Source organism: Ixodes scapularis, unplaced genomic scaffold (assembly GCF_016920785.2).
Source record: "Ixodes scapularis isolate PalLabHiFi unplaced genomic scaffold, ASM1692078v2 PGA_scaffold0__279_contigs__length_252992795, whole genome shotgun sequence".
Taxonomy (NCBI): domain Eukaryota; kingdom Metazoa; phylum Arthropoda; class Arachnida; order Ixodida; family Ixodidae; genus Ixodes; species Ixodes scapularis.
In genome coordinates, this window is record NW_024609835.1 from 158,242,268 (window position 1) to 158,254,325 (window position 12,058).

Here is a 12,058-nt window from a genome sequence, read left to right on the forward strand (position 1 = left end):
AATTTAGTATGTGTGACTAAATTCTGTAGGAGAGGACTGCTTGTTCGAAGTATAAACGCTTGTTTCGTGTCTGGTACTTTTCATTAGTTGTTTGTCCAGAGCTGTTTGTTGGTTACAAAATGCTGGCCATCGTTACCGGCTAAAAGCAGTGTGGGTTTTCTTAGTAATATTCGTACCAAATAATAGCTTATATATTTTGAAAGAATGCACATTCATTTGTTGAGTTGCGAATACAGTTGAACCTCGATGTAACAACCTGATTTTACAAATTTCCCGGTTTAACCAACAAATTCGGATTTCCCGCGCAACCTATTCGCGAGGTCTCCCTTCCTCGATTTTACAAAGTTTTTGATTTAACGAAATAATTAGCGGGGTTCCCAGTGTCTTCAATAGATTGAGGTTCAACTGTATGTACTTGTTGCAATACAAACTGGGTAGATGTAAAGAATGTAATAAAATGGTAGTTGTCTTCACAATTTGAGGTTGCATCTCATGTGAACATGTTCTGGGGTTAACTGCTGCACTCTGTTGCAGGTCATGAAACTTTAACATTTGAAGGGCTTTACGTTGACTTTCAGATGTGTCTGACGAGTATTTGGTATCTTGATTACTTATCGTAATATCCAGAGTTGTCACCCACCCCACTTTTTGGGCCAGTATCAATTTCCAAAAAAAAGATTCATCGCCCACCCCTACAAATACTCAGACACAGACTCTGAGATCCGCGAACATTCATTCCACCTGAATGGTGCAGCTGCGGACCTTACATGTAGAGGACATCTGTGACAAAGCAAAATGAAGGAGGGGAAGATGCATACTTCTCTTTATTTACGCAATTCCTCCGCGAGCGACCCCGAAGTGGTAGTGCATTCATGCGAAAAGAAAACGATGGAGATAACAAAATGAAATTGTTTTGCTTACAAAAACATTTGCCCGGACAAAAAGAAAGTTGGAAAGGTAACACAAGCAGTAACCCATTCAGGGATCGCGAGGTAAATGAACGCCCCTTATCTTGGGGAATGTAACCGCCGAGTGTAAGGTCAAAGTCTGTCTCCGCCGAAGTAAGGTCGCAGCGACCCCGCTCCCTCTCCTGGCACGTTGCGACTGCGGTTGTGCAATGTTAAAGACAAATCCAACGAGTAAAGAAATATTTGCTGGATTGCTGCGCACACAGACATTGGCAGAGTGTCTTGTTTCGAGCTCAGTGTTCGTCATGCCACTCATGCATGTATGCACCAAACAAGAAAGTTGCGCAAGAGCTTACAATTGGACAAGGTGCCCGACTTGGCCTGATGCCAAAGTGTTTGCCAACGCGATTGCCGGCTTTCCTGCTCCTTCAGGATCACTCTTCGTCGTTTCTTTTGTCCGCCCGCTCGCTCGTTGTGCCTGGTTGTTTTTTCTGTTTTCTTGTGGACTTAATTCTTTTTTTTACTATTGAGAACATTGCGATGCTTTTACAGAACAAACGTTTGTGCTGTATGCTGATCAATGGTGTTCATAGCACATATGCAAGCAACAGACTTCACAATAGTAAAACTTTCTTTCATGAGCATATTTTGCATAAAGTTTTTGAGTTTTGAGTGTATGTACCTCTTGTGCAGACACGCTAGATATGCACAACAAAAAGAGGCGTTTTTCTTCGCTTTTTGTTTTTTTTTTACTTTTTGTGCTCACCCACCGAGATGGGGCCCACCCCTTTTTCATGAATTTCAGGTGGCAGGGGGATGGGCAATGATTCGGGATATTACGGTACTTATCAATAAGAAATTTCAGCTCTGTGGCCTCGTACCATTGCAAATTCATGGACCCCCTCATTTCAATCTAGAATTTTTTTTACAATAAGGCGACTTTTATATGTGAATAAATATGTTAGTTTAGTTAAGCCCCAAACAAGCGCTTAAAAAATTTTCTGAACTGTTGGCTGGCACTCTGAAATTCTCCTCTTCCTCAGTTACGTGCGTCGCGGTATTCGGTTCACGGTTCGACAGTCTTGCTTCGCTCCTTCGTCCAAATCACAGGCTGCCAAAGAGAGCTACGGCCGGAAGCTTCAGGCCGCCTTCTCAGAGATGACAACAGAGTCCAACAAGAGGATCTCGGCCTTTAAGAAGAGGGAAGTTACGCTCAGGGAAGAGATTGAAGCCCTCAAGAAGAAATGCGAGGATGAGAAGGCTTCCCACGAAAAACGGGAAAGGCTGTAAGTTTTCTTCTGGGCGCCGTCGTCACTGTGGCAATTGTTAGCTTATTTTTTCTGCCTTTCGCAAATGCAAATTGAGAAATGTCCTCACAAACATGACCACCCCCCCCCCCCCCCCCCTTTTTTTTTGTGTGTGTGAGCGCCAATATTTTTTTTTGTGTGTGTGAGCGCCTATATAGGGGGTAACGTATCAAATTTCTGCCATTCATGGTTAAAGATACTCTGAGAATGCCTCTTCAGGCAGGAAATAGGAGTCATTGTGTTGTGTACTGTGACTCTAGCTTCTGTGTCAGCCTAAAACCCCAATAAATCACTCTGCAGCCCCAACACCCTTGGTAGTTGTCTAGCTTTCCAGGCAATGGGCGTTCTTTGACCCAATTAATATTGGAACTTGAATGAAAAGAAAAATGGCATCAACATGGCGACAAAAAAAATTTGAGCTCGTAAAACAGCCACAAGATGCATTGCGATTGCATACCTACATTGGGGTGGCATTTAAATGAATTCAGCATAAAGTTAAACCTATGCGGAGCGCTGGTTTGTCTGCTTTTTTTGCAGGGGTCGTGGTGACGTCGGAACGCCGAGCTCTGATTGGTTCTGAACGAAGGATAGTGTTTATACTTCAAGGCACCTTGCTTTGAGGTCTACCCACTATCCATTCAGTTGGAGCCAATCAGCGCTTGGCGTCTTTCTGACATCACCTCAGCTTTTGCAAAAGAAGCAGATGACTTGCTTTCAGCATAGAGATGCCCAGCTACTTTAAGGGGATTTATAAATCCACCTTCTGTATGCAAAAAGCCTTTTTTCAATCATGAATTAAAAAAAAAAATGTGTGAATGATGAACACAAGTTTTCAGGACATGGCTGCCTAACAGAAACACTTGCATAATAGTCACAGTTTTTTTAAATCTTCATACAATGTGGATATTGACATTCGCAAAGTTTTTGTTTCTTTTTACATGTGCCAGGCGTGAGAGTGCACCATCTCACTTTGAAGGTGTGCTCTTTCCCTTAGCATGCGGCTGTCCTGCGCAAAGTGAGGTTTGTGGGTATCGCTTCCCCACAGTGCACCAGTGCTCGGTATGAAGCTTACTCCACTGGGCTAACCTGCCGTGATCAAAACTTTGAAAAGTATGATTATCGCACTTTATATTGAAATGAATATCAAATAGCATCTTATCCCAAACAACTATTTGAAAATTTTAATATTTTCACAATCCTGATAAACAAAAAGTCTGAAAACACCTAAGCACTTACGAGTTGTGAATGCGAAAGCATTAATGTCCGATATGAATGGTAGAGGCAGCGCCATGTTTGTCGGCGGCGAGACAAGCAGAAGCCTCCGAGCGCGTGCCCACCTGTCCGTTTTAGTTGCCGCAGGGCCCACAGTGGCCTAGGGTTTCAGCGGTTAGTTTTATCGGCACGCTGGTGGCAAAGACGTGCAGCGCCATCTAGCGGCAATCGTTGAAACCGACTTGCGCAGCGGCCAATGAGAGTCCCATCGCCGCGCGCCAGCCTTTGGGATCGGGGAAACTGGGCGCCGTTTTTGCGCTTCAAACTGATGACATCGGCTCGCTCAATGGGACAGTTAAAGGGCAACTTCGCTTCATTTTTGATATTTAGAAAATTATGTAGCCCTCTTCAGTATCATATAGGAACTCCCCATGTCAAATATTACGATCAAATTCCGTCTATATATTTAATAATCTGGCCAGCAAACTTTCAAATCACCCAAGTCGCCGAAATCTGCCAACTCCAGCGTGCGACGTGAGGCGCAATCGTCAGCGCAGTCAATGCGACGGAGTTGGAGCGACCAACGTTGAGCCACTACGTCAGAGGCATGACTACGTCATTCTCACGTTTTGTTTGTTTTTACTTCTCAGAGCGAAATTGAGCGATGACGTCATGAGTTTCTCCTCCCGGTGTTGGCTGAACGGCGTCCACGAGTTCACCGTAACGCGGATGCGCTAGTTTGCGCTGCCCTGCGTGCTTATCAATCTGTTTTGCCGCTCCCCCTCTCCTCTTTCGTCTTCTCCCCCTCCCCCTCACCCCCGGGCCATCACCGTCCACGCCATGCGAAGCGACTTGCCCGCGTCGCATCAAGGTCGTGTGTCCTGTCCCTCGCCCCCACGAACGTCACAAGACCACGTGGTTCGACAGTGACGTGCCATGACTCTGACGGCACGAGACCAATGTTGCCTGACGCAACCAAAGTTTCGGTTTCGGTGTCAGCTGATGTTTAAGTTAAGATTACACAAGTAATATTCCACATTTCGCGAATCCGAGGACGTAGAGCTGTTTAGTAGTGCTATGTGAAATGGAATCACATGTAAGCCTAAATTCTTCGGAATTGAGCGGAGTTGCCCTTTAATGCTTTCGCATTAATGCATACGACTGGTAGTCAAATCACCTGAACGTATGTTTCACGATTCCAAGAGATGAACAGCCTCGTAGTGCTCTTGTATTTTAACGATGCCAAACGGGACAGGAAAGTAGTGTGTGCCATCTTTTGAGATGTTACAATAATTTCCTCACACAGGCTTTCTTTGTTTGTTTTTTAAGCAGCGGTTCATTGGCAGCGTTTTCTTGCATCGCGTGTCCAAAAAAGGTCTCGTGTACTGACCTTGCACACGCCGTACCTTCGCCACAAAAAGTTTGCACGTCACAATCGTCGCAATCGGCATGCACCTCCTGTAGAAGTGCAATGTCATCCTGTATTGAAAATCGCAGTCGCGATTTTCAAAGCAGGAACTGCAGCTGTTTGCTGCAAATGCCAAAGCGGCTGCAGCCGCGGTTGCGAGAGCTGCCATTTTCTAACTGCTAATCTTGGCTTTAGCTAACTTCTCACGCATCCTGAATCCTCCTTGGAAGGGCACAAAGACTGTTTGCATACGCACGCAATTTTCGAAAAGTGGCACATGCAAAGCGCAAGTTTTGGTTAGGTGGCGATGACACTATTCTTTTCATAGGCAAAGCTTTTGTTTGTGATGTTCTAAAACTCCCCATTATAATGATTAAGTTCAAAAAAAATGTTTATGGTCTGTACCTAAAGATTAAAATTTTAACTTTCAAACCTGTATTGTATTGCAGACTACAGTCCAGGAAATGCGATATAGCCCTAGCTGCTGCTGTATCGCACAATCCCTATAAACCTGCTCGTCGCCGTAACAATGCTTTCTGCAATCTGCGGTGCAGCTTCCACAAGCACGTCAACGAGATGGAGAGCAGGGTGACCCAGACCAACGAGGACATCGAGACTCTCAAGGCGCAGCTGTCCGAGAACGACGGAAAGCTGGCCACTGCGACGTCCGAAAGAGACCGCTTGGCCATGGAGGTAGGAGCCCCCACTACAGCACAAGAAGGCTTGGGGCGTCCAACTTTCGCCCCAGTTTCTTGTGCACGTCGCCAGATGGCGCCACAGTTGAGGCCGAAAGGCAACGCGGTGGCGTTCGCCGAAAGGAAGGCACAGACAGTTCTGGATCCTTTTCTTTTTTTCTTGTTTTCCAAGTGGCAGGGGCAGCCAGGGAAACTATGTTGGCATCACATCTTTTGCCAGAGCAGCTTCCCACGGGGCACTTAAGAGGATGCATCCCTTGTTTGCGGCTGTCCACGATTTGCGCAGGAACCTTTACTACAGTCGTTCCCAAGTACAGGAATGAGGATGTATTCGCAAAAATCTTCGTTCAAGCAGGCACTGGTTAAATTTAAGGGAACACTAAAGTGCTTTTTAATATCCTTGTTTTATGGTTATAACTTAATATAAACTCTAAGCATTCTAAAATACCAGATATTATGTTTTTGCGCGGCCGATTTGCACATTGAAAGAGTGATCAAACTTACTGGCACTTACCGTTTGTGCAGAACGACAGATGGCGCTACCGAACTTTTCTGAATGACAGACGGCGCTTGTCAGCCACTCGCGAGCGACAAGTTTCTGCGTAGACGAACGGCGGACCATATTCAGCAAGGTTTGGTAGTGCCATCTGTCGTTCTGCGCCATTCGTAAGGGATCCCTGATCACTTTTTTAATACTCGAATAGTCATGCATACCAGTGTGATTTAGGTTGTTTTTTTTATTTTTTTTTAGGATGCCCGAGTAATGACCATAAAATGGGGATCACAAAAAGCACTTTGGTGCCTCTTTGCCACGCACCCTTACTTCTCGCAGCACTGCAAAGAACCTCTGGGATGCTCTGTAGCGCTCTTTCTGGTCTGCACCTTTACTTGATACTGTTCTTAGTTGCATTGCCTCTGGTTCATATCTGGTTTTATTTTCCCACTGCAGAACCGCAGCCTGAAGGCACAGCTCAATTACTGCGAGCTGAAGATGAAGGAGCAGAGAGTCAAAGGCAGTGCCAACTCGCTGTCCGCCAGCAACGAGAGCCTCTGGTCGCAGAAGACTTCTTCGGGCTCCTTGGCCAGCCTTAGGTCAAACAGCAGCCTGGTTTCGGACCAGTTCAAAGGTGAGGACCGTTTTTACTGGGCGTTTTGCCCTGCAAGGCTGCAGGCGGAAACGCCCGTTTTAACGATATTTGGAGCAACCTTTGTCTCTAAAGCCGTATAATGCGTGGAATGCAGTATCGATCATTTAGAAGACATTAAACGGTTGTTTTGGGAGTGAAAAACGTCTTTTCTTTAATGAATTGCAGTCGTCCTCCTTTACAACATCACTGTGCAATACAAAGAGTGTCGGCATGTGGGGACTGTAGTAGAACTACAGTGTAGACTGCATATAACATATGTCACGGGAGTCCCAAAAACCCACACTATAAGTGATGCCGCACTATAACCAAAACAAATATTTTAGGTCAGGGTAGATGCCATGAAACCACTTACCTTTGTAAAATAATTTATTTTATGTTATATTGAAAATAAAGCTCAGTCTGAGGAAAGCTCTTATTTCACTGGACTAATACACATCCCTCTCAAGCGTCTTGGGCATTTTGAAAGAAATTTGCGATTTTTGCGTGGTGCTGCCTTTTAATGGCGTTGTGGACGATCTGGTCTTCGATAACGCTAAGGCATTTGAACACTTCATCACTAAAGGATATCTGCTTTCACTGAACCTTCAGTTTCTGTAGGAATTCCAGTGCGTCTTTACTTGAAACTTCTGGCGTGCTCTCTTCGTCGTCGTCCGATTCATCTTCGGGTGGACTCACCCCAGAACCTCGCACCTCTGCAACAATAGCTTCATCAGTGTTTGATTCCTCACGGATAACGGAATCATCATCATCCTCATCTACATAGTTTTCAAACGTGTCGTTTGCAGGAACAAAGTAATTTTCTACATGTCGTCCACACCGATCGCATCACTGCCGATCGGTGCCCTCCGAATTCCTGTCATTATGCACAGACCCTGCATTGTGAAAACACTTCTGGATGGTTGTGGCTTTTACTTGCCACCACAACATGGTTGTCATGTGCAGGATAAGAACAATGCACCGTTTTTCTGCTACCAAGGCCTCATTGAAACTTTTCAAACCAACTAGTAAAGAACTTTTGGGTCATCCAAGCCTCTCCATTTGCTGTGTACACCACAGGCAGACATTCTTGCTTCTTGGAGCAAAAATGTCTTTGATTTCTAGATGACAAACAAGTGCCGCTTTTCAGAGCCGTCAATGTTTGAACAGAACAAAACTGTGACATGTTCCTTCGAGACTTTGCAGCCGGAACAGGGTTCACCACTCATCGCGAGAGTGCAATCGAGACGCATGTTGTAGCACAGACCAGCTTCGTCGGCATTATAGATGTCTTTGTCCACATACACAGAAAAGCATCGTTTCGAGATGAATGAAAAACCACGTCTGAATGCTGGCATTGTCGACTTCCCCACTTTCGCCCTGGATAACTTTTCAGCTAATTCTATGGCGGTCTTTAAACCGCTGGATTCATCCGTTCAAGGGGTTAAAGCCTTCGTGTTCAAACAAATGTCCAAAGGACCTAGCCTTCGCTTGTAGCATCAGGCCACTCACTGGGCTTGCACGTCGCGAAACCACCTAAGCAAGGCTTCGTCGACGTCCTTATCCCATGGCACACGAATCCTCTTTCTTGAGAGCGACGCCAAATCTTGCGGTAGCTGCTTCCGTACCTGCTTTATTGTGTCGACGACAGGTTTGCAATTCATAGAGCATGGTTACTGTGGCGCACCCACGACCACCCATGGGCGCGCCTCCGTCAGTGGAGACATGCCACGGTACCCTGTGATGTCATATTGGGACCTAAAATGACATTTATGCAAAGTGTGTAAGTACAAAAATTATACCCCGCGTAATGAATGCATCCCCCCCCCCCCCCCCCCCCCCCAAATGTATGTCAATTTTTCTGAAAAAAGGGTTTATTATGCGAGTAAATACGGTATGCAAGGGACAGAACCCAGCCCTGATGCCGGTTCACGCGGGTACTTTTTGGATTGCCGAAATCCAACTAAAGCAATGTCCGAATCGCACTTGAAGTACCGGTCGGTTAATGCGAGCATTGTCACACAGTTTGCAAAGTCTTTTTCTTGGGCAGGGTCTGAAACTTTCTAGAATGCGCTGTATTCCAATGCTACTAAATATATGTTAACTTGGATTCAGAATTGCTTTCACTTGTCCCGCCTCCAGCAGGAGCTTCCTACCTTCGATTACACTCGGGCATGTCGTGAGCTTCAAGCATGCATGGGCAGCCAAAGCACGGTGGAAAGCAATGCGCACACGCTAAAGGGTGAACTTCTGAAAGACTCCCCGCCATTCTCTTTTGTCGGCAACTATACAACGAGATACTTGGATAGAGGAGACAAGAGTGCGCAGGGACGTCGGAACGCCCATCTCTGGTTGGAATAGCTGGTGGCTAGCTGTCTTTGTCTCCACTACACTCATCGTGTGCGGAAGCCGGCATTCTGGTTCCTAACGTGTTTGATGTGTGCAGTGAAAGCGACGCCTCAGTCATTCCAACCAGAGATGTGCATTCTGCCGTCCCTGTGCACTCTTGTCTCCTTCTCTCCTTCAGTATCTCGTCGCATAGTAGTTTTGCTGTCACAGAGCTCTAAGGATCTGTGACTCCCTTGAATCCATAGCTACTTCTGCTGGAACAATTGTGTATTAACTCTGCACTTGACAGTACTGCGGGACTCTTTTTGTTATGCTTCTTTACCTCGGCTAAGAGTGGCTATGAAAGTGCGGTTTGCCTCTTGTTTTTTGCAGTGCCACTTCACAGGCCGTCGAGCCGGCGGTAAGCTCCTCGTTTTTGCCTGCGGGCACCTCAATATTTTATTGAAACGCTGTTGTACGTTCCCACTACACTATTTAACTCTGAATGTATTGTAGGGCTCGGTTTTTTTGAGAAAATAGACAAATTATAATTAATCGACATGCAGGCTACAAGGCAATGTGTCGTCATGTGATTTTGTAACGTCGCGCTTGGAGTCTGCCTGGGTACGGGCTGGCCCGGCCCCCAGGCCAGGCTCAAACTTCATGGCTGCATTCATGAAGTGCCCCGGCCTTGAATTGAAATCTGCAAAGCAGACCAAAGCAAAGCAAACCAAACTGGCTGTTACTTAACTTTTTTTTTTTTTTTTTTTTAGCAGTATGTTTTTGGGGCGACCCAAGTGCTGAAGGCATGTTCGTGCATTTGTATGGTTCGATACGTGCGCACCAACTGCTCTTCCAGAGCACCACTGGCACAGCGTTCATTTTTATTGCCGCTGTCACACAGTTGCTTCTTTGCGTCGACACACATCTTTGCGTCAACACGCATCAACACGCATGTGAAGGCACACACGTGTGCCTTCACATGCGCATCCTTGCAGGTGTAAAGTCTGTGCATACGAGTGCATGCATACACAATAGGGGCGAGGCGGTTTCCCTTGGGGATGGTTTTCCTAAATAATTTGTGCAAACCACCGCAAAAACGGCTTTTTTTTTTTGTGTGGGGGGGGAGGGGGTATTTAATGTGGGTGGGCAATTTAGAACTTTGCCCACCTTTTTGAACACATAACAATGTTGTACTTCCTTTTTAACTTTTGCCCGTGGTTTTGTTCAGGGTGTTACGGCGTCCCATGACACCCTGACGTCATGCGAAGTCGTGAGGTCACGTGACCATGACATCGCCTGACTTTGCGCACATGCAGCATGTGCACAGCTTGTTTGCAACACATTTTGTGCATCTGTACATTTGTCGGATGTTATGGAGACATGCGTAAATTTTGTCTTTGTAGGGACAGTACTTTGAGGGCCTCCAGTACATCATTTTCTCAGCCTGCAGCTCTGGACACCACCATTTTCTCGGGTAAGTGTTAAATGGCCAGACCATCAATTTTTGTACTTCCAGCACCTGTGTGCGTAGGTCCCCTCCTTGTGTCTTCAGTCTTTTTTAGCCCCGGTTTACCTTTTTATTTATACTGCTTTGAATTGATTATTTATGTTCCTAACATACGAAAAGTGCATTAGTTTTTCTGCACGAGTAATGGCAGTCAAAGAAAAAAATTGATGAGTGAAAAATAAACAGCATTCGTTTCCTCAACTCACTACCAGAATTAGCAGCCACATCGTCTGGTGCTGATCATATGCCGCCAGTGTTTATCCTAGCCACGCGCTGGGATTGGCAAAGCACAGGGCACATGCTGATTTCCAAACATTGTTAGGGTTCGGTTATCCCTCTCATTCTAGCAACTGGACACGAGCCACTACCCCTATGCTTGTTGAGCTATTGTCTTGAGCACAACCCGAGTGTTCGCGCGGTGCTCGTATCCAATATATAAGCAGCATTTGGCTTTGCCACCAAGGGTTAATCCTGACTGCATCAACACCGCAATCCCCAGGACTGTCGTTTATTTTTGCGAAGGCGAGACTCAAAGAAGTTGGCCTCTATCCTTGAAACCACACCGTGTCGAAGAAGCTTTTTGGGAGGTGGCGTTGCACGTGTGTATGCTAGAGTCACACTAGTGCAGGGGTGGAACTGCTGCTCCATTTGTGCCATTTTGCGCCAGTAGCATTTGTCTGCGCCATCCTGCGCTATGTTGCGGAAACTGCGCTGCAGCCAATACCTTGCACCATTATGCACCAAATCGCAAAACGCGTGCAAAAAAGATTGTATTTTGCCTTGGTTTTGTTTTTCATCGACTCGATTGACAACAATGAGCGCGTTTAGCTTGGTCGACATTGCAATCCTTTGTTCTGTTTATTCTCCCTGTGTATCCCGAGTCGGAAGCGTGCGAAAAAACGCAGGAATCAGATTCAAAGTGCTGCACCAGCTGTGACTTGATTGTTCTTCTTCAACCATGAGTGGTTAAGCAAGTCGGCCGAGGTGAGGTCGAGTCGCTAAGCGTCAGATTGCCTGAGGCTCTGCGGCCCAGGATCCGGACGTCAGCCAGTTGGAAACAAATGAGCAGAAGATTCCTTTTAGTACTTTATCGTTGGAAGTTGGAACCGCATTTTCGCAAGATAAATCGTGATTTGATAGAACTGAAACGTGGTCCAATCCAAAACCGTGCCGGCCAGCAGCTCTCACGCGAGCAATAAATCTGCTCGGCGTACCTTAACCTCCCTCCTGCTTATCGCTTCGAATACGATAGCTCCGTTAATCGTAGTCTACTGCTGCGATATTGAGTTTCACAATAGAATAAACTCGAAATTTGTTGCCCTGTTTCTCCACGCAACTGCACGCCCGTTGCTTACACACGTCAAGTGGTTCGCACATATAATTACTATGTCGAGCATGGGTGGGTTGTGCGATAAGCAGTGCTGGTTTGCATTTTGAGCAGCTGAAAGCCACTCAGAAAATATCAAGGACACTATCTTCAGAAACCTATGGTACTTACTTTTTGGTTCTCATCAAGGCTCAAAAAGTTTCTAAGTCTTTGCATCTGTTACACTGTTATCCGAACTA

At 46.0% G+C, this 12,058-nt stretch overlaps 1 protein-coding gene across 1 annotated transcript in view; it reads left to right on the forward strand.

Annotated features, from left to right (window-relative positions):
• Positions 1-12,058, forward strand: part of LOC8042605 (myosin-6) — a 53,115-nt gene that overhangs the window by 32,813 nt on the left and 8,244 nt on the right. The window contains exons 13-17 of the mRNA XM_029993966.4: positions 2,019-2,194; positions 5,390-5,528; positions 6,480-6,657; positions 9,376-9,403; positions 10,389-10,459. Of these exons, the coding sequence (XP_029849826.4) occupies positions 2,019-2,194; positions 5,390-5,528; positions 6,480-6,657; positions 9,376-9,403; positions 10,389-10,459 (592 nt within the window). The remainder of the gene's footprint in view (positions 1-2,018; positions 2,195-5,389; positions 5,529-6,479; positions 6,658-9,375; positions 9,404-10,388; positions 10,460-12,058) is intronic.